Source organism: Scomber scombrus, chromosome 5 (assembly GCF_963691925.1).
Source record: "Scomber scombrus chromosome 5, fScoSco1.1, whole genome shotgun sequence".
In the NCBI taxonomy this organism is placed as follows: domain Eukaryota; kingdom Metazoa; phylum Chordata; class Actinopteri; order Scombriformes; family Scombridae; genus Scomber; species Scomber scombrus.
Window position 1 is genome coordinate 25,855,012 of NC_084974.1, and position 22,070 is coordinate 25,877,081.

At 42.4% G+C, this 22,070-nt stretch overlaps 2 protein-coding genes across 2 annotated transcripts in view; one reads left to right on the forward strand and one right to left on the reverse strand.

The window, feature by feature from the left end:
* megf6 (multiple EGF like domains 6) overlaps positions 1–6,735 on the forward strand; it is a 51,706-nt gene extending 44,971 nt beyond the window's left edge. Inside the window, exons 30-38 of the mRNA XM_062418810.1 lie at positions 942–1,073; positions 1,282–1,410; positions 1,622–1,750; positions 2,839–2,967; positions 3,757–3,885; positions 4,110–4,238; positions 5,775–5,903; positions 6,016–6,144; positions 6,610–6,735. Of these exons, the coding sequence (XP_062274794.1) occupies positions 942–1,073; positions 1,282–1,410; positions 1,622–1,750; positions 2,839–2,967; positions 3,757–3,885; positions 4,110–4,238; positions 5,775–5,903; positions 6,016–6,144; positions 6,610–6,689 (1,115 nt within the window). The 3' untranslated portion in view covers positions 6,690–6,735. The remainder of the gene's footprint in view (positions 1–941; positions 1,074–1,281; positions 1,411–1,621; positions 1,751–2,838; positions 2,968–3,756; positions 3,886–4,109; positions 4,239–5,774; positions 5,904–6,015; positions 6,145–6,609) is intronic.
* Positions 6,736–13,560: 6,825 nt separating this feature from the next.
* The window catches only part of mecom (MDS1 and EVI1 complex locus), a 93,508-nt gene continuing 84,998 nt past the window's right edge, over positions 13,561–22,070 (reverse strand). Inside the window, exons 11-17 of the mRNA XM_062418856.1 lie at positions 21,757–21,923; positions 21,189–21,266; positions 19,421–19,590; positions 18,381–18,525; positions 15,929–16,162; positions 15,606–15,819; positions 13,561–15,482 (exon numbers count right to left, since the gene is read on the reverse strand). Coding sequence (XP_062274840.1) covers positions 15,348–15,482; positions 15,606–15,819; positions 15,929–16,162; positions 18,381–18,525; positions 19,421–19,590; positions 21,189–21,266; positions 21,757–21,923 — 1,143 coding nt within the window. The 3' untranslated portion in view covers positions 13,561–15,347. The remainder of the gene's footprint in view (positions 15,483–15,605; positions 15,820–15,928; positions 16,163–18,380; positions 18,526–19,420; positions 19,591–21,188; positions 21,267–21,756; positions 21,924–22,070) is intronic.

Consider the following 22,070-nt stretch of genomic DNA (forward strand, 5'->3'; position numbering starts at 1 on the left):
AAACCCTCGCTGTCACAGGACTTTATGTTAATGTTTCATTATTTAGACCATACCCTTTAGGACTGTGTACGAGCAGCCTCACCACTCCTTCTACCTCCCCCCTCTCACCGCCTCAACTCCCTTCCTCTCCTCACACACTCCCCAGACATCTGATAAATGTTACACACCGGTTGCCAAGTAAAACAGAAGGCATTGTTTTTGTCTCCTCGGCGGCGGATAAGGGCTTTTGGAAGGCAGACATGCATAATGACAGCGCCGTAATTGCCTCTTTAGTCTGGAGTCCTTTCTTATCTGTCCCCCACGCTGCCTGCTGCTGCCTGACTGAGTAGCTGGGTGCTACGGTCTCACCCGAAAACATGTTCGGTTCACAGATTCATCTTGTTCGCTATGACTGACTGTCTTAGGACTCCATTCATTATTGTGATGAGCGTAAACGTATGTATGCATAAACGGGTGTGTGAAAGAATGTCCCTCTGTGTCCATCTGGCTTTGGGCACCAGGGAAAGTTTGTTGAGAGTTTTGGTTTTGTCACCAGTCAATACTGAATGTCCTAGAGTGCTCACAGAGTAATCTGAGGAAGGAAAAGGGAAATGGCATTTGTATTTGTTCCCACAAACTAATGAATGTGCGCATAATTAAGAAAATGTCTCAATTCAAACAAAATGATACCTCTCCAATGTAAAGATTTGACATGTTCAAGTAATGGTAACCACTTTTGTTTTACAAAAAATATATAATATATGTTTATTGTATGTTATTATCAACAAAATCTGAAAAAGGAACAAAATGAACATCTTCAAATAAAATGTCATTTGCAAATTAAGCAAGTTGTTTATTTTTAAGTAAGCTTAATTGTTCCTGCTCATCTTATGTCTTTCTAAATTTGAACAAATGTTTTTCTGTGGTGTGCATGTGATATGTGTCTGGTTGTGTCATCTTAGCGTGTCCTGCTGGCATGTTTGGGCAAAACTGCAGCCGGCTGTGCCAGTGTTCAGGAGACCAAGAGCAGTGCCATCCAGTGACGGGGAAATGTAGTTGTTTGCCTGGTTACTACGGGCCACGCTGTCACTTACGTGAGTATACTGTTCATTTACTGCTTAAATTACATTCATAAATTAAAGCGTAGTGTAAGTATTTTGGACCCATGTCATGTGAGGGATGTTGGGTTTTATGCCCGACTGTAGAATACACATTTTTTAGAGTACACTAGTACATGCAAAACTTGTAGTTTTTTGAGCCTGTCAACTGTATCCTGCAAGTGTTGCTACGGTTTGTCTCCAGGATGTCGAGCAGGGACTTTCGGACCAAACTGTAAGTCCAGATGCAGTTGCGTCAACGGTGGTCGCTGTGACTTCAGGATTGGGGCTTGCTACTGTCCTCCTGGCTTCATCGGAGCTAACTGCAGCTCAAGTGAGTCAGGAAGTCTTGCACCGGTTTGTTGGCCTACTCGAGAATGAAACAGAGTCTTTCTGCACTCCTTTAATATCATTATATGGGGTTACAGTTTGAGGGATTTCTGTCTCCTCTGTGGTGGCCACCACAAGGCCCACGAAATTAAGATATTTACCCTTATAACTTTTAAGTTTGTTCTGTGTGAATGAAGACGTTTGAATGTATGCAGGTTGTCCGAATGGGTACTATGGGAAGGACTGTGCCAAGCTGTGCTCCTGTGGAGAAGGAGGGAAGTGCCATTCAGCAACCGGGAGGTGTATCTGTGCGGCTGGTAGGATGGGACAGTCCTGCCATCAAGGTAAGCCTAGACTGATAAGTGTTGATGCACTGATTGCATGTTTTGATTAAATGGCTCGTGCTGGGGATTATTTTGATGTCACTGAACACTTCTAAAAACTTCCATCTAAAGTATCAGAGTTGGTCCATTTTATACTAGTGTGGATACCTTAATGTCCATCAATTTTGGAAAAGCCTGATATATAAGAAGTGTATAACAGTAGAGTGAGGTAAGGGATAGTAATTGGAAAATAAGTCAAACTGAAAAAAAGAAATTACTAATGTGAGTGTACTAAGTGACCTCAGTATTATGAATGATGAGTGAATGATCCATTTTCCCTCTTTGAGTAAAATGCTATCATTGGTATCACACTGAACCTTTTTATATTTTACTCGTCTCTGACATGCATCAGTGGGAACAATTGGCGCTAATGACTTCTTGAGAGAAAGAAGGCGTAACTGGAAAGTGAGAAACAACCAGTCGAATAAGTGTGTATTTTTCAACATTTTTCCTCTGTATATTTAAGTAACAAATTCTCCATTTCCTCAGTGTGAGGCCTCTGATGATCACAGGGCTGTTTTCCCGGGAAACAGGCGCAGTTGGGTTTTCTTAATCTCTCTCTTTATCAGCAATTCAGCAGGATTGCAAACGGGGGGTTTCCAGCACTGCTTGCACTAAATGTTCTCTTCTTTAGCCTCCTGCATGTATTTGGACATGCCACCTCTTGAGTTCCTCTTGTTGAATGTTTACACAGACCTATAAGTAGCTCGTTCTCTGTGTTCCGTGTCGCTGGATTTGGCAAGGAAGCAAATAAATAAACAGGGAAATCAAAGACTGCTTCCTTATTGTTTTCCCAATCTAAATTACCCAGAGAAACATGATTATTCTTTTATATCAGCGCCAAATTAGACTACTTTGCCATCTCTTTAATGAACTGTTGCTTAAGTAAACATGTATGTGGTTAGTGCAATCTTGTGTGTGTGAAAGAGACAGACGGAGCACACACTGTGCACTATCTTTTGAGTTACACCCCTTGATGTGGTTGCAGAGTAGAGCAGAAACACCTGCACTTTTTACCTTTTTCTGATGTTCTGTGAATGTTTCTCCAGCATGTCCTAGGGGGCGTTACGGCCTGCAGTGCAGAAGCACATGCAACTGTCAGAATGGAGGGATGTGTGATCCTGTCAACGGGTCCTGTAATTGTGGACTGGGCTGGACTGGATCCCGCTGTGACACAGGTACAACTTCAGAGCCAGGACACAACAGGAAATAATCAGAACTCAACTAAACCACACTGTCCTCATAGGAAATAAAAAACATAATGACATGCAAGTGCAAAATATACAGTATACAAGGTGTACACAGCAGGGATAGAGATACTTCTTGCAAGACTTGACTCCCTGTGAAAAGGGGACCACATGCGTCTCCAGAGGCAAATTTAACATTTAAAGGCAGGACAGACTTGGCAAAAATGGAATTTAATATTCATGATTATGTTTTAATAAGTGTATAATCACCTGAAAATATGAATTGTTGTATTTTTGTTACATTAGAATAAGCCCTTTATACTGTATCTATATATGGTGCGAGTCCTCTTCCACAGAGGCCACCATGTTTCACCACCATGTTCTATTTTAGCCCAGAAACACTGGCTCTAGAGAAGGCCTTTCATGTTTTTTGCAAGTTTCGTAGCCATCATATGTTCTCCTACACGCTTGGGAGGGGGCTTATGCAGTTTTTCAATTTGTGTGCTTAGGTTTTAGAATTTTAAACCATTTTGTTACCTTTTATTAGAAAATTTCTATACTGTAGAAATAAAACCCAACTCATAATCATTTGCAATCATCCTTATTACGGTCAGTGAATGTTTTCAGCTGAAACATGTTTGCTATCTATATTTCTTCAGGAATACCAGTTATTGGTTAACTCAAAAGTTGTAACACATTTGTGTGTGTGTGTGTGTGTGTGTGTGTGTGTGTGTGTGTGTGTGTGTGTGTGTGTGTGTGTGTGTGTGTGTGTGTGTGTAGCCTGTTCACAGAGAAAATATGGGCTTGATTGTGCGCAAGACTGTCCATGTCTCAACAACGGGACCTGTGACCGTTTCGTTGGCACCTGCAGCTGTACTGCTGGATATTACGGCCACTCCTGTCAACACAGTATGAAAACATTCTGTTAAAAAATAAAAAGAAACTTGGTGATAAAGTTACAAGTGGCCTCACTGCCACCTCTGTAAAAGCTCTTTCTGAAATAGATACAGTTTTTTCTTCACAGCACTCTGTGACTTGAATGAACCTACATGAAAGTGAATACATGACCATTTTCTGAGCCATATGCTGAAACAAGTATCTAACCTAAATTCAGCATCCTGTATTTCTTTCAGCATGTCCATCTGGGTTTTTTGGAATGAACTGTGCTCTTACCTGTGACTGTAAGGTGGGACAGACCTGTGACCATGTGACAGGACAATGTGTGTGTCCACCAGGCTACTATGGGCCACAATGCCAAAGACGTGAGTATATAGACTTTTCAAGTGTTAATTATCAACTTAAATCCTTAAAATTACAAGTCAAATTTTTGTGTTAATCAATACGAAATGGAGTGGACAGATTTTAACAAAATCAGTGATATTCTGGATGTCAATTTACAGAATGTTTTAAAGAGGATAGGAAGCTCATCTTTCGAGAATTTCAATAGTTTTTAAAATGTTTGCAGTGACGCAACACCATGAAGATCAAAAAACAAGCTTGTGCACATTAACAAACAGCCACCTGGATGCCCAGCTGCAATTCTACATGGGCACATATGAGCATGCATGAATAAGAGGATTCCAAAAAAAATGTCCATTGGGTTGGTGTGAGTGTGAGCCGGCAGGGAGACAGACAGACAGGCTAGTAGGTAGGTGGGCAGGCAGGCAGGCTGGTTATTTGATGAGAGACAGGTGTTTCCTGACTGCTTAATGCGTTCCTGTTACATCCTTGTGCCCTCCTGCCTGCTCACGAGGCTCTCAGCCGCAGTGTGAGCGCCTAAATGGCCACTTCAGTCCCAGCAGGAGATATGACTGAGCATTGCAGAGCAGCTGTAAGGCAGCCACAGGCTCCAGAAACAGGCGTGGATCTATCTCTGTGTGTGTCTGTATGTGCGAGGAAATGTTTGTGAACATTTTCTTACCACTATATGTACATGTAAGTGAATGAAAGGTTTGCTTATCTATAGCATGTGCACTTGCACATGTGTATGCATTATTGTAATTGTGTGTTTGTGCATAGTCATATGCATGTGGGTTGCATTTTTACATATTTGAGAACTAATTGCTCACAAGTCTAGCAAAGTGACATGAATCATCCATAATTTGGGTAATTTACTAACTATCATGAAAGGACCAAACTGACGTTTGGGATATGAGTTAATTTATTTTTAAATTTTATTTAATGCTTATTTTTATAGTGACAAACACATAGCATGAACTAATGCCACATAATACAGTTTTCACAGCCTAAATAAGTTTGCAATGCCTTTCCCGGTGGCTCTTTATAATACATAAAACTCAACAAGAAAATATATATTTTTAAAACAGCACAAGACACAAAAGATTCACAAACACATAAAAATATGATAAAATGACAGGCACCAGATCACTCATGACTACCCGACTGATCATTTTTTTTTAAAAACAAGTTGATTTTAAAACAATCTCAGTCATGATCCATTTTACATACATACATACATACATACATACATACATACATACATACATACATACATACATACATACATACATACATACATACATACATACATACATACATACATACATACATACATACATACATACATACATACACAGGTCAAAGAACTATCAGAGGCACAAAAGGATATTTTACTGCCTTGTTACCTAGTTAGAGTTGAATTCACCAGTCCTTGTATTACTGTAGGAAAAGGGTTGTAGATTATATGTAGAGAGGAGGTTCAGTGTTTGACTTCAGGTAAGGGAATTACTGTAATGAAAGTGAAGTAATACAACGTTACTTGCATGTTTGCTTCTCAGGATGTGAAGTTGGAAGGTTCGGATTGAACTGTGAAAGGTCATGTGACTGTGCTGGTGAAGCCACATGTGATGCATCTACCGGGCGATGCCTCTGCTCCCCAGGAAGGACAGGGCAGAGATGTGAAAAAGGTAGATTTCTCCTTTTTATTAAAGCGGCCAACACGGCAGCTATCTATCCATGTCTGCCTATCTGAAAACCTCTCTCTTTGTCCCTTCTCTGTCTGCGTCTTTTGTCTCTCAGACTGTGGTGGAGACCGCTTTGGTCCCGACTGCTCTCTGCCGTGCCAGTGTTCCCATGGCGCCCACTGTGATGGGCTGACTGGGCGATGTCTGTGCCAACTCACCTGGCTGGGCCCCACCTGTAGTGAAGGTATACCTGAGCTCTCATTGCCACACACACACACACACACACACACACACACACACACACACACACACACACACACACACACACACACACACACACACACACACACACAGGACTAGGGTTGTCAAGCTAAAACAGAACGAACACTCCCACTCACACACACGGGCACACACACAAGGTCACAGGCTGTAAAGCTGAACCAGCTTTAGTGAAATACTGTGTCATGAAGTGTGAGAGGCTGAGCCCCATCACTCTGTGTGTCACCCTGTCTCTCTCAATAGCTGCTCCTGTCTCCTGACAGTTATTTTAATCTGCACCCAGCATGGAGCCAGGCTTGGGGCTGTCTTCGTTTTACCTCCTCAAAGCCAAGCACACGGGAGACTACGTACCAGTTACTTCTCCTCCAGAAACCCCAGAACATTTGCTTTTGATTTACAAATAGTCTTTTTGCTTTTTTTCCCCTTTCAGCTCTGCTACACCAAACCCCAGGAGTGTTGAAGTTTTCTGTGTCCCAAAGAAAGAGAAGAGCAGGCAGCAAAACCACATAACCCAAGCAGAGGTGTAAACCCCTGACAGGGCTCAACACAGGGCAAACACGGGACTTGGCTCATTGTAGCATTATTCAGATCATCTTGGTAAAGGTGATTAGGTATTACTATGTGTTACTTTGTTTTTGTGAAACTAGTACTCAGCTGTCAGAAACTGGTACTCCATCACTGAGCCTGGAGCTCAAGATTATCCACCAGTGGACCTGGCATATGAGATGACCTCAAAGGAAATCTAAATCTACATGTCTGAGGAGGAGCCTGAGGAAGAAGTCTGAGGTAACACTGACTTCTTAGCAATAAACACCAATACCTACATCACATTTGTTAATACTGCTGGTTGTAAACTGTTAATTTGCTTTGGAGTTTTACACTCTCAACATTTAATGAGTTGTTAAGCTTTCAGTGTCTTTCTCAAGGGAATTTGACTGAGACACACCTGACTGAATCTTGACCTTCTCTGTTCATGTGTCACAAAAAAAATGTAAAAATAATATTTTATGGACTTGAAGGTTAGCATAACAGAATGTAAAGCATATATGTGGTGAAAACTAAGTGCCTCTAAAGCAGGTTTAGAAATGGATTTATTTACCTGTTCTGAAAAAATATGACATCAATATTCTGTTGCAGAAATCATGTTCCTACAGCTGAAATCTGTGCCATGGGCTGCAGGCATGTGCGCCACAAAAATACTGTATGGCTAAGTAGATAAGTCATACATTTTATAGGCGTAAAAGACTATCAAAAATCTAATTGATGAATTGCTTTTTTATATTTATTGCAGCACATACACCATGCAAACAGTATTTGCATCCTCATGCAACCGTTATGTTACTTCTATCGTAGTGATGCACAAAACATGCCTGTCACATACACAGAGATTAAATTGGTCAAAATGTTTTGATTTAGATCTTTCATTCATTTCATTTGTCTGAAATTCTTTTTCCCAAAACAATGCTAAAATCAGTGATTGGTTGTTTTAAAGATTATCCTAAACAGATTAGGGACTCACATTTAATCCTGATTTGTGACATGTCTGGGTTATTTTCCCCATACACCTGCATTTATTCAAGTGTCTGTGAGGATATTTTCTATACGTAATATCAGTTATTTCAACATGCTGGCTCACATGATTGCAAACACGCTCCATCTACTGGCATTTATCAAGGTTTTTTTTATGTTGCGGTGTGGTGTACTGAGCGCAAAATACTGCAGACAAAACTTGCATGCGTTGCACTTCTTTCACATCAGTGTTTACTGAGTTAGCAGCTTATATAAATGATACAAGTGATGTAAATATTTTTTTCTGCAGCACCTGTAAACATTTATGTGGTCTCACAACAAGTATTTTTTTTAAATGCAGAAATGAGTGCTTGATTTTTGTATCTCAGGTCAGTACCAGTTATATCAGTCATAACCTACTGTGTTTATTAGTAGGTGACATACCTGTGTCAGTTGTGCTACAATGATACTTTTTTTGTATTGAATTGATATACTCCTTTTTAATGTGTCTCCATTTGTTTTTATTTCATCCTTGATCCTGTATGTCTTAAAATCTCTGGTTGTGTGTTGACTAAAACAATGAGAACAAGAGCCATGAACCAAATAAATAACAATAAAAAAAATATTTGTGGACATTTGCTTTTAACCATCATCTTTGAATTGTGTGCTCTGAATGCAGCGTTGCATGGTATTGATTTCTGTGATCTCTGAGAGAGGTTGAGGGGTGGGGTGGGGTGGGGGGGTGTAGTAAGATATGGAGGTGGAAAAAGGGGGAGAGGTTCCAGCTGTCATAGAAACATATGGGGTCCTGTGTGTGTGTGTATGTGTGTAGGGATGGGTGGGTCAGGGTATGTCATTGTGTGTTTTTGTGCAAGGCTACTACTAGGCATCTCTCATCAGCTAGCGGAAGGTCAAGCTGACAGTAGTAGGGTTTGTGGGAGGCACCTGCAGGCTACACTGGAGGTGTAAAGTGTGTGTGTGTGTGTGTGTGTGTTTGTGTGTGTGTGTGTGTGTGTGTGTACTAGGTATTCCTAATGGTGTAGGGACTTAAATCTGTTTGCGTGTGTGTGTGTGTGTGAAAGTGTGTGCACTCTTCTGTGTTTGTAGGGGTGTTAGAAAGAGAGAGACCCCTGAAGCATTTTTCAAGTGCACTGGAGCATTTTCTCTTCTATTGGCCAAAGGTAGCTGTGGTCTGGCAGGCAAGCAGGCAGGTGCCTGGACTGAACATGCTCCCATCCCAGCATCCCCAGGGTGAGTGATAGGTGAACGGGCCCGCCAGCAGAGGATGGAGACCTCCCTCTCCAACCCCCTCACACCCACCCACTGGTGTAGCTGATGGATGGGGGGCCGCTCCAGCTCGCCCTGTGTTGTGACAAGCAGCAGATGTACTCCAATAATGTTTATCGGCCAGGCCTTCATCTTCAGATGACACACACCTGTTTTCAGTCAAACAGCCCCAGAGAGACCATCCATCCACTAAGCTCTGGGTGGTCACTGCACCACTGTATTAGCCATCTACACTTTACACAGGATGCCCAAAGCAGAGCACGGTGCCACAAATGAGGGACTGGCACGCCAAAAAAAGTCAAAATGGTAGGATCAAGAAATAGCCGTGATGGAAGCCAAATCTGCAATTAAACAGAGACCATCTTTGTTTTATGGTCAAAAGTGGAGAAGCTGATTCAGACATTTCAGTTTCCTTAACATCATGCAAGCACTTTGAAAGAAACTTTTGTTTTATTACAAATGCATGAACAAACATAATCTTTGTGCTAAAAGACTTTTGGATGGATGAAACGTCCTGCTACTGTAAGCAGGCTGGCTTATCTGGGGTGAGGGAGAGAGTGAAGGGTGCAGGAAACAGCCTGAAATAGCCCGTAAAAGGTAAGATCGCATCATGGGTACTTTTTCGATGTAATTAAGCATACGCCACTCTTTGCAAAGAGATTCTATCACTTCTCTGCCATAACCTCACGTCCCAGAGATAATTTCTGCCCCTCTGCGTTGAACCAGATCTCCCTAAAGGCCACAGTGTTTTGAACTCCAGCTGACAAAGCTGTCGGCTCAGATAAAAGAATGAGGGGGAAATCATTTCAACACGTCCTGCACCATTTGTTTTGTTGTTGCCTGGAAAAATAAATGTGAAATGTCAAAGCTGCAAAAAGATGATTATCAAGGAACTCTCCCACACTCTGGAATCTGTGTGGCGTAAATTAGGCATCTTTGGTTTTGATGTGTCAGCTTATCTGTAGGCTATGTAAGACTGAACATGTGTGTTTCTAACCAGAAACTATGGTTATTATTAAATGTTTTTGAATATTTAATTAATGGAAGTATTCAAACCCAAACATCTTGATAGGTGTACATTGCTAATTCCACCACTGGATGGCGTGCAACATGGAAAAAAAGTATGAAGCCTCTGAAAGTATCTCTGATTCAAGTGAGTGAGTGCACATGAATGAATGGCTCATAGTATAATATGATCAACATTAAGTTGCAAAGACTGTCTTGTACTGATGCTTTTTAGTTTAAGTTACTCCAGTGCCAATCTGCTGCACTTCTACACTCCTTCAAACATTGACTTGATGGCTTGATTAGCTGCTTTCTAATCTTCTCCATGAGCAAAGAATGAGATGATTTCAAAAACTAGGCTCCAAGTGGTTCTGCTACCACGCCTGTCCTGATTAGACTCGTCATATTAAAAACATGTGCATGGCTGCTCCGCTCTGTCCTGCTCTGTTCCCTGGGACTGTACTGAGTATCCATCAATAACACTAATGACCCGTAGCCTCCAGGGAGAAAAACAAACAGTGTAATGAAACCACAACCTTAAGCTCCTCTGCTTTCTAAGGGGGAGAAGGCAAGGGCGGAGGGGGGGACGACAAGAAGATAAGCTGAGAAGAAGAAGGGAAAGAAAAGAGTCTGACTGGTACAAACACACACACACACACACTGTACACACACTTCGGCCAGGGGGATGGGGGGGGACAGACAGAGGAGGTGCTGCTATTATTGTAAAAGCAACAATACTTGATGTGATGATTTTTGGAGTCTCTCCACCCAAACACACACAAACACACGTCCCACTTGTACCAACTGTTAGCAAGTAGCAATCCATACCAACGCCTTCTACCACCCCATCCCTCCTTGAAGGCTACAGTCCCACACCCATCCATGCCTCCCTCTCCGAAAAATGTTTCCCCTGGCGTCTGAGTCAGCACTGGTGCCAAGTCAATCAGCGTGAGAGCTGCCAGCTGTGATGGCCTCCCTCTCTGGGGGCGTGATGTATGTTCCAGCAAGGGGAGTGGGGCAGTTACATGCCACACAGGGTTGGCTATGTGGACGGGTGGCAGAAGAAAGGATGGGAGGGTATGGGGTGAGGAGAGGAAGAAGGAGGAGAGGAAATAAAAGAGGACGGTGGCTGCACAGGAGCTGTAATGAGGCCTGATGGATTCTGAGGTTGTGCCAGCTGCCCCATTAGCTGAGTGGCTCCAAGCCCCAAGCAGGGCTGCCCACAGTGTGCCCACCCGTCCACATTCACACACTGTGGGGACACGGCAGCTTGGGGATCCAGCCCCTTTGACGCACACACAGTCACTTTACATTTAACTAAAACAGATTGCATTGACTTATGCACGCTCTTCTTTCTGACTTCCTTAGCTCTTTAAACACTCACTTACACACACACACACACACACACACACACACACACACACACACACACACACACAAATATCCAGGGCCCTGCCAGCCACACTTCAGTTCACACTGAGTCCTTTATGAGAAGCTGTGGGTTAATGACGGCAATAACTCGTCCCAACGTGTTGATTAAGTGTGAGAGGATACATGGGTGACATTGGCATGCGCTAATCAACACTGATCAAACCAGCACATGCACAACAGTTAAATGTTAGGCTGCCAAACCCGCCCGGGTGCCCTCCTAGCACCACTCCACTGCCCACACACAATGACATTATACACACTGCTGTCTATTCATAATATTTTGGTTTTCTTTCAAGAGGCAGTGCCTTTGGACTTTTGTGTGGGGCAACTTCTTTATGTAGGTGATGTAATTACATGGGCAATTTGAAATGCAGCAGGGGCGTGGCCACTGAAGGGTGGCGGCACTGCAAGTTAGTTCCCAGATGTAGTCAAGGTGTAATTCCTGTTTTTTACATACCAGTTGCAACTGTTGCTTCTGTACTGTTTTCATTCAGCTGAAAAAGGATGATTTTTTCCCCACTTTGCTATGTACAGTTATTTGAAATGGAACAAAGCACATCTAAACCATAGCAAACTATTGCATTATTAAGTTAAGATACCGTTTCTTTAATACTTTTTTATATGTGATATCTGGGTTTCTGAAACCCACATTAATTGATTTTTTGGCCACTTGGGGTCAGCCGAAACAAGCTGTAAAAACAACACAGACATATGAATTTAATATGGCAAACTTGAGCAAACTGTTGCTTATTTACACATTTAGCAGACATGGAGCAACATTGGCATTCACCTGGAGTTATGTTTCTGTCCACCTGAAAGTACAAATTTACTTCTCAACTAACATTTGAGGGAAATTTCTGCCTGTCTTGCTTCTAAATTCTGTACTATGTTTACCAGTCACTAACTTTATCTATATAATGTTTGGTACAGACATCTGTACGGTGGCTTTATAGAGCTTTATCCACTGAAAACAGCTGCTTACTGCTGCTTCACTGATGAAAGCAATGAATGTATACCTAACAGTTAAATACAGGCCAGAAAACCAAAACCATAAGCTAAATGATGCTGATGTGCTCTCTAGAACTGAGATGAACTGTCTGGTGACAGCCCCCTGTGGGTTCATCAATACAAGTGACTCCTAACTACAGCATTCATGTGATCCATTGTCAATATAAAAATATGGATTATAGCTGCTTTAATAGGATTAGCAGACCAACATTATAAAGAAAAGTGATGCTGGTGCACGACTACTGACAAGTTCACATAATCATATCAGCTTAAATTAGTCTACAATAGTACAGGTGGCAAAACTCATAATAAGGACCATTATCACTTTCACTCCATTATGGCCCTGGCCTGTGCCACCACTACCATCACTGCAGCTGACCTCATCAAAGCTGGACGACCCAAACTGACCTCATCAACACTGTGTGACCCCCTGTGACCTCATCAAAGCTGGACGCCCCATGGAGCCCTTAGGGCTGACGACAGGCCCTAAGAAAACACCCCATCCATTAGGGTGCCAGGAGCACTGTAAATGCGGAGTGTCAGCGCCAGCCATCTTCACTGTCATGCCCAATTCTCCAACCCCCCACCCAAGCTACTCGCCGGACAATGGAGCTGCTGAACCTCCAACCCTCCCAGCCACAATGTCCGCCCACGTCGGCTGGCAGCAGTGACAGAGGGGGGTGCCGGATGGGGAGGCCTGCTGCAGGATGGGACTCTTATTGAGCGTTTGAGCGATGAGCCAGGTCATCACATCTACCCACCTCATCCATCATGCCCCACAAACGGACACAAATAAAGAGGACACATTCCTGCCTCTGCTCCCACTACCACATTCAAGCCCTCTCCAGCCTTTTCTCTCCTTCCCTCTCTCTATGCGAGCCAAAGCCTGGAGAGAAAAGAGGACCAGAGTTCAAACTCTCCTTCACTCTTGGAGGCCATGGGAGCGCCAGAGGAAAGTGCCAGGTGGTTTTCTGACGTATGTCCCATAGTAGCAATTTATGTTTTAGCCAAAAAGATGGGCAGCCAGAAGGACTATATGGAGTGGGGAGGTGTGAGGGAGATGGAAGACAAAGGGTGAGTATGATGTTTAAGGAGAAATAAAGAGAGAGAGGAAGACATGTCAATCCACATTGTAGTCCTTTATTTCTTAGTTGTTCCTCCCACAGTATTGAATTGAAATGCATAACAGTTACATTGTAGAAAGCATTAAAACAAAGTACCTCAACTTGCTGATTACTTTTTAAAATCGATTATAAACAAAACAACGACAAAAACAAAAAAAATCTGGTCCCTCAAAACGGGAGAATAAATGAAAGTAATCTGTTATTTATCATAAGTTTGGCACAAGGGATTAACATGAACTGAACGTCACACAAGCTTGCAGACAACCGTAGAAAATGTCAGATACAGATCTTACCAGACCAATCATGCGCTTATGAAGAAATTATACCTGGCTTTTTTTTTTTATTTCATTCTTTATAATGTTTTTCATTTTTTACAATTGAATCATTAAATTGTCATAGAAAAAAAACCCTAAGTAATATCTATTCATCAACCAGTTTCATTAGAAGAATAAGGAGTGAACTGTATGTTTAATACTATCCGGCACTCAAATTTAATCTACAAATCCCATTGAACTCTGGGATAGGCCCAGTGAGGAATCTTCCCTTCACCTGGGCTAAGAGCAGTGCTATTCAGTAAACAAACTACAGTTTGCCAAGAAATAAATACAATTCTCAACATACAACAGCAAATAACAACAACACCAACAAAAAAATGAAAAACAAAATCATGATTGTCTAAAAATGAAAAAAACACGAGCATGGAGTAGCTAACAACTAGCATTCAGGCTATTTAGTGGTATTGTTGGCTGACTAGGATGGATTCAAGGGTTTTGAAAAAGACATATGCCCTTTACAGAACAACAATTAACTTCAGCACTGGCTACTTATCTCAGTAAAAAAAAAGTGTTTTCTTCTCTTCCACTAAAAAGACAATCTATTTATATCCTTTCACAGATAGCGCAGGCGGGCAGGATGGAGTGCAGTGGAGAACAGTTGGTAGACACTTGTGTACAGTGCTTTGATTGTGCAGACACACGCAGCTATGAAAATGCAGATGGGAAACTGGCCTGATTTCGGTTTAACAATTACTTTTTTAAAAATCGGTTCTTTCAATGACTTCAGTGATATGAAAACGCTGCTGGCGCTGTCATTACACAGAACTGTTTTCATTTGAACAGATGTTGCAAACCCACCCTTTCATTTTTATCATCAAGTACATGTATTTATGAGAAACACCTGTGGACCTCTGGGGGTTAAAGGGAATTCTTGTAATATTATTTTAAAGATGCTTTTTGTCAAACGAGACAGGGGTCTTACTCTTTATGCACAGTGAAACATTCTAGGCTGAAATTGGCTGTCTTAGAGACACAATCAAACTCACCCGCTCAGCATAAAATGTTCTCCTTGCTTTGTATGTGCTGGGCAATAAATGTAGTCTAACAATGATACATCAGCACATCTTCCATGTCCACCAGCTGCCTTTGCTGTGCAAAACATAGAAATTCAACAGAATAAATACAGCTATTATTATTTTCACCACAATCATAATCATTGCGATCATCCTGGTTGGTGTTAACAACAGAAACCAATTTTAAGGTCTCAGAAGGACATTTTGCTCTCTATCTGTTGGAGGTTTTCTTGGGCTGGGGCTGGGCTGGGTTCTGCAAGGGCAGTGACCCTACTTTGTGTGTAAGGCGCTCCGCTCAGCAGTCAGATGGGCTGTGGTTCTGCTCAGCAGTCAGTCTGTGGATGATCAGGGGGCAGAAGCCCAGGGGCCCTGTGGATAGCCCCTGCAATGGTCTCCCAGTGCCATAGGTCAGGGTCGGGGTTGAGAGGTGAAAGGGAAAGCGCAATGGGAGTGTCATCATACATGGCTGAGGGACTGAATGGCACTGGATTCAGCAGCAGCCCGTGCCAGACTGTGCCACATGGTGGCCGGGTTGTGGGTGGCTGGGTGGAGAGAATCCTTTTCAGCCAGAGACAGCATCATGGCATAAGCCTGTGGGAGAGAGAGTTTAATTACACTCAACAACCATGCTTAAATGTAAAAATAAAAAAATATCCATGTACGGGCATGCATTATTAGGTGTGTATACATATGAAATATCAATGTGTCTGTTACCTGAGACTTGGATTTCCTAAAGAGTGGCTGTTTGACTGCCTCAGTCAGAGAGGGGGAACCAAATGATTCATCGTCCTCATCACCATCACCATCACCATCTCCGTCACTCAGCTCACTCTCCTCCAGCTTGCGCATGTCCGAAAAGTGACGAATATGATCCAAGGCAGAGTAGCCGCTCTGCTCCTCATCCTCCTCCTCCTCCTCCTCCTTATACCTGGAGGTCAAAAGAGAAAATCTAAGTAAGACTTTTTCAGGACAGCATGTCATCATTTACACAATGTAATAATGTGCATGGTTTAATTGTTTTTCTATATCAAATTTACCTCCTAGGAGAGGTTTTGCAGTTGAGGTTCAAGTCATTTGGTCCACTAAAGTCCATTTCGTCTTGCATGATGTTGCTAGGAAGCATCTCGCCTTCCGGTTTCCCAGGGGTGTTGCTAGGCTCCTCCCCTTCTTCTTCATCAGCACCAAGCTCCTCCACTTCCTCGTCTTCCAAGTCACGTGACCCATGGCTGGCCATCAGCGGCTTTTCTTCTTCAAATGGGCCGCCATTTAACCTGCAGACAGGGAACTTTATTAGTTCAGTAAAGCTTGATAACATGGTAGAAACTGTGTAGAAGGGTAAATGAAATCCACCTTTTTAACAAGAAATTCATAAATACACTCTTGTGTAAAGTTCAAGAAAATAAAGGGTAATCATTTAGATTTAAACTGATACTAAAACAATGAAATGAGTGAAAAAGGAGGAAATTCTCTTGGTAGTTGTTTAATCAGCTAGATAAGGACAGAAAAAGGACATTTGTTTAGTAAATGTACTCGGAGCCTCTATTCAAACCATTAGCTGGAATGTTATCATGCTTTTGTCTTTTGTGTTCCTTTTTGTTTCCTGAATGTTTTTGTGAGAATCCGTTCTCTCTCTCTCTCTCTCTCTCTCTCTCTCTCACTCTCTCTATACAAATACAATAGCGCGTATAGGATAAAAAATGAGAGAGAGGTGGATCTGAAGCAGGACATAGCAGCTGGGATAGAGCAGAGCCGGAATCCCGTTTGTCATCGAGGCTCTCTGGGGCCCCTTTGGGCACAGCAGCACTGGGTTGATCGTTGCAGCACTTAACTGGAGTGCTCTGCCTCTCTCCTTGTTTATTTTCTCTACTATCTCGTATTCATCTAATAGGCAAAATATTTAGCTGACAGCCCCATTTGGTGGGAGAGTTATGAGAGTGTTGCCAACCGGCCCATTCCTCTATCCCTGCGGAGGGGGAGAGGGCCAGCTATCCAAACTGCCTGAGTCTTAATCTGTCCCTCTGTCTCAGCGCCACAGGAAACCACCATTTGGTAAATCATCTGGAACCACATTAAGACTGATTCACTAATTACACTCTGGGACGTCTTTCGTCAGCTCCCAAAAATGCCATTCCTCGCACAAAGGAGATGGAAACCGAGAAGTGAACAGACAGAAGTGGATAGATAGGAAACCGAAGCACATCAAGCACATCACCACATAATCACACAGTTCTTATAAACAGGATACCTGCGCTGTACTTGAAAGTGATGCATTTGAGTGTGCACTGACTTCAGAGGAGGGAAATTATTTGAGCAAATTATTGCAGACTTTATCCTAGCACATACAGGATCTGCATCATCTTTCCTCTTTTATCAGCAGCTAATAATATTGTCCTTTTGCCAGAGCTCCCACTGGGATAGAGAGTTTGAGGCTGACAAGGTGGTAATCGTGCCGTGTGGAGCTTGCAGGGCTGCGAAGAGAGACTAGTTCCAAAAGAGAGAGCTAGAGCTCCGTGATTAAGAAAACAGATTCGCTAATTACGCTTTCAAACGTGGTAATTTGCTGGGGATAAAGTATCTATCAGAAGTAGTCAGGAGCACAGCACTTTGAAAGGAAACACGGGCCGACCCTTTGACCCCACCCCCTCTACCCTCTTCCTGTAGGCAGACATGTTGGTTCCAGATGTGGTGGACTAACTGCTGCACTCCCCCTCCTGCTTCTCTCCTTGTCCCTCTGACGCTCTACTGCCGGGTCCTGCTCTCACAGGCCTTCTGCACAATCACACACCAGTCTGCGAGATCTCTATCTATCTGGCCTTACAATCTGCCCTGTGATCACACCAACGTGAGGTACATGAAAACAAACTTGGAGACCTGAGCAGACCTCTCAACTGCTATCCGACCTGATCACAGCTCCCAAGAATTTATTTGCATAATGCTCGCCAAAGTTGCATGCACACAGATATGTGTTCGTACGTGTGGCCAGAAAGGCAACTGATATAAGGAGCTCCTGCACGTTTCCAAGACCTGCGATTATCTTAAATGTCATCACAGATGATTGCTCTCTACTCCAGACCTCTGAGTGCGATGCGATAATTAATGAGGACTGACTGGGTGGTATGAAGTTGAAAATTGGCTGATAGCAGCTGACCCATTATTCATGCCTATTCAAGCCCTTAGAGTCCTTTTTACATCTAGCAATCCTAATGATACCAGAATGAGTGCATGAAGAGTTCAGTACACAAAAATATATGTTGAAATGAAAAAAGCCTTTATAGTTTTCGATATATAAATGTTGATTTGATAGTATTTGAAATAATGAAGGAGGCTCTGGCCTTCTTTTGTCCCTGCTGCAGAGATGTGGCAGGTGAGAAGCAAAGATAAGGGATGTGCTTGCTGATATTGATCTATAGTCATCTTCTTGTTAAGTTCTATAGCTCTGATCAGAAAATAGAAAGGCCTGCGGAGATGAGAACATCAAACCATGCTCACCCTTCTTCAGATGGGTCCGGGGATGTCTGGTTCTGGCCTGTGTTGCCAATGAAATTTCTTATTTCGTTGAAATAAGAGTCTTCTTTGTCATCCAATATGGCACTGCCACTGTCCAGTTCAGACTGTGGGGATGACATTGCAGTGCCTGCAGAGAGAAAAAAATAGCTTAGTGTAGTCTTTGTGGTATTTTACTCATTCTCAAGATTTCAAATTGTTGGCAGTGTGGACATGTATGAAATGCATTTAAAAATGGGAACTTTTTTTGTTATAGATTTATTTTTGGGCATTTTTGCCTTTATTTGACAGGAGGTGGCATAGAGGCCGACAGGAAACAGGGATAGAGATTGGGAAATGACCTGCAGCAAAGGTCCCTTGCTGGCATCGCTGCCATTATGTGGCATGCGCAGTAACCACTCGACTACCAAGGCACTCCATTAAGAAAAAAAAAAAAAAGGGCACATTTGCTTTTTATAAACACACCAGACTTGACTTTATGTGTGTCCCGAAATTAGTTACATTATAGGGAAACATTTGATTGGATGTGCCTTGCATCATGTTATACTATATATACTGACTTGTACTCCATTACTTATTTGGTACCTTTGGAGACTATATGTTCTTATATATAGAATATATAATATCAATCAATAATATCAAATAAAGTTATGTTGGTTCTGGCGATGCTTGGCCACTCTGCCACTGATTCAGTCAGTGATGCAGCCTGTCAAATCCATCAGCTGTGATGGTGATGAAAGTAGGTTGATCTAAAAATATTTTGTACCGTTGCAGAGGTAGATGGCAGATTTATATAATTTAATTTCTCAACTTTTAAAAATGTTTTCCAATCATGATTAAATTACAGTTTACATTATTCAGCAGGGGGAATCGTTAAACACAAGCGTTTTTTTCCTGATAAAATATGGGAGGAAAAAAAGAGGTGAAAACTTAAGTAATTTTATTATCTAACAAGATGATAAAGTGTTTCCAAATGTTTGACTGGTAGGCTTGCTGTATGTTTACGACCACTTCCTGCTTCTCACCTGACAAGTTACCATTTTCATGCTTCTTGAGGTGACGGTCCAGGTTGGTCTGCTGACCAAAGCAACGGTCACACAAGTGGCACTTGAAAGGCTTCTCCTTGTTGTGGATGTTGCGAATGTGGCGCTGCAGGTTGGAGGAGATGCTGAAGGAGCGGTCGCAGTATTTACACCTGCAGGAAAGAACAATTATTAAATGACAAAAACAGCAAAACACACAAGCTGCAAGCTATATGTACAACTGTGCTGCATAATGAATCAGGGACTCCTGGTTTGTTCTGTGGGAAACATAATGGGATACATACTGTATGGTGCACACACACACACACACACACACACACACACACACACACACACACACACACACACACACACACACACACACACACACACACACACACACACACACACACACACACACACACACACACACAGTCCCAGCAGTCCCACAGTCCCAGACATGATGGAGGAGCTTGTTTAAGGTGAAACAGCTCTGCCTCTTATCTCCAGCCAGCGCAATAAAATTGCATTCTTCTCTCACAAAATAAGCACGCAACAGATTTGATTCTAGCCCTGCAAAATTAGAGGCTCTTGCCAAGTTTCTTCATGCAAAATTATACGAGAAGATTACATCTTTTCTTCTGGTGGAATTAGCTCGCTTGATTGGCTGTCCCTCAGGAACCCCCTGGTTATCTCCACAAAAAATTACAATAAACAGCGGTGATCTTTAATGGCATGCCAGCGTGTGGAGTGCAGGCTATCAGGCTGGGGCAGTAGAGGCTGAGTCTGTCTTTCTCTCTCCCCTGTGGTCAACAGGCCTCCTACAAGCTTTGGGCCAACATTCCACTACCTTAGTAACTACAAAGCCAAGCAGAGCTGGCCAGAGCTTACTCATTATCCAAATGTAGTAAACATTCAAGATTCATTTTTATATGTGCTCTGAAATGCTGCTGCATTGTTGCTTCTACCTCAGCAGCACCTGGAAAAGTGTGCAATATTGAAGTGTTACAGACTTTGAACAGGAAAACTTTGTGCATCTTTTTCTACAAGTAATTTCTTAAGAAAAGAATGTCATCTTATGATAACCTTCTAAGTTGGCAGAGAAAGCCTTACTTGATGCAGCAAGTAGCCAGAAGGCCTACAGATCACCTCGAGTCTGGCCTCATATGCACAAGAGAAATGACCACAGCTGCCGGACCTGGACAACTGCCTGCGCTCCTCATCACCCCAATTTTTCACCAAACTTCCTCCCTTCTCCTCCGCTCTTCTCTTTTACCAGCCAAGCTTCACAACCCCCCTCTTCCTGTCACCCAGGCGACGGACACCATTTTTCATCAGGCAAATTATTTAGCAGTAGGATAATTATTCCAGGCTTTTACGGCATAACAAAACACACATAAACTCTGTTCTTACTGTAGGCAAGAATTCCCTGGGAAAACATCCATGCGCTGTTAACAAATGACTTCAGCCTCTCCCTGTCTTTCTCGAGAATATGCTATGTGAAAGCAGGTTCACTGTTTTCACTCATGTTTGTAAGTAGAGAAAATGGTTCTACATGGGGGAGTTAATGTGCTATTGTGCAAGTCTGATGCTTTACTGGACAATAAGGTGCCTATATTGATTTGTATAGTGTGAATTGGGAGTGAGGAGAATAGATGGCAGAAATGAACCAAACAGAGCTAAATACCCACTCACACATGAACTTACACTGTCCACACACACACACAGATAGTTCATGTGAGTGAACATGGCTCTCTAGAAAGGTTCTTACCTGTATGGTTGCTCTCCAGTATGAGTCCTGAGGTGGCGGGTCAGGTTGGCAGAACGTGGGAATATTTTCCCACAGTATCTAGAAGGGAATAATATAATTTTAGATGTGATGAGTTATTTTTGGCCTTCATTCCACAGTTAAAAGGACTGAGAGGCAGGGAACATCAGTAGAGAGAGGAGTATGACATGCAACAAATGTTCACAGCTGGAATCTAACTGCAGATGTTGCAGTATGCTTTTTAACCAGAAGGCCACTAGGACACCCCTGCTTTAATTATCTTACTGATGTAAAAATCACAAATATCTAAGATTCAAAGAACACATTAATAGGAGCTTTAATGTAATTAATCTGCAGTAACATTTGGCCACAAAAATGTTAAAATCCTATATAACACCCATCACTCTAAGAAAAGACAAAAACTCAAATGAAAGCATTCAGCAGATGAAAAAAAGACAAATAAAAATGGCAATATGAGGAGTATTTGCCATAAAAAAGGGTGATTTATGATCAAAGTAAATGAAAGTAAGTAAATTAAAATAATTAATGCCAAACCAGTTGCTGTGGTTACCTGCATGTGTAGCGCTCCTTGCCCTTGCGCAGCAGTGTCTCTGGAAGTGCCGAGGGTGGGGCTCTGAAGTCAAACATGGAGGGGACTGAGCGCAGCAGGTCACCAGACTCTGGCTTCAAGGAGCCAAACGTCTCCAGCTTCTCCGCCATGTTCTCAATGGCCGACATCTGAGGAGACACAATAGAAAAAGGACATCCGTTTTGAATACTATACGCAATCAATAATTTAGGCAAATAAAGCTGAACACAAAGAGAAAGATAACAAATATCTTTAGATATGATTCTAATTTACTGTTGAGTGTTTCTGACAGATGA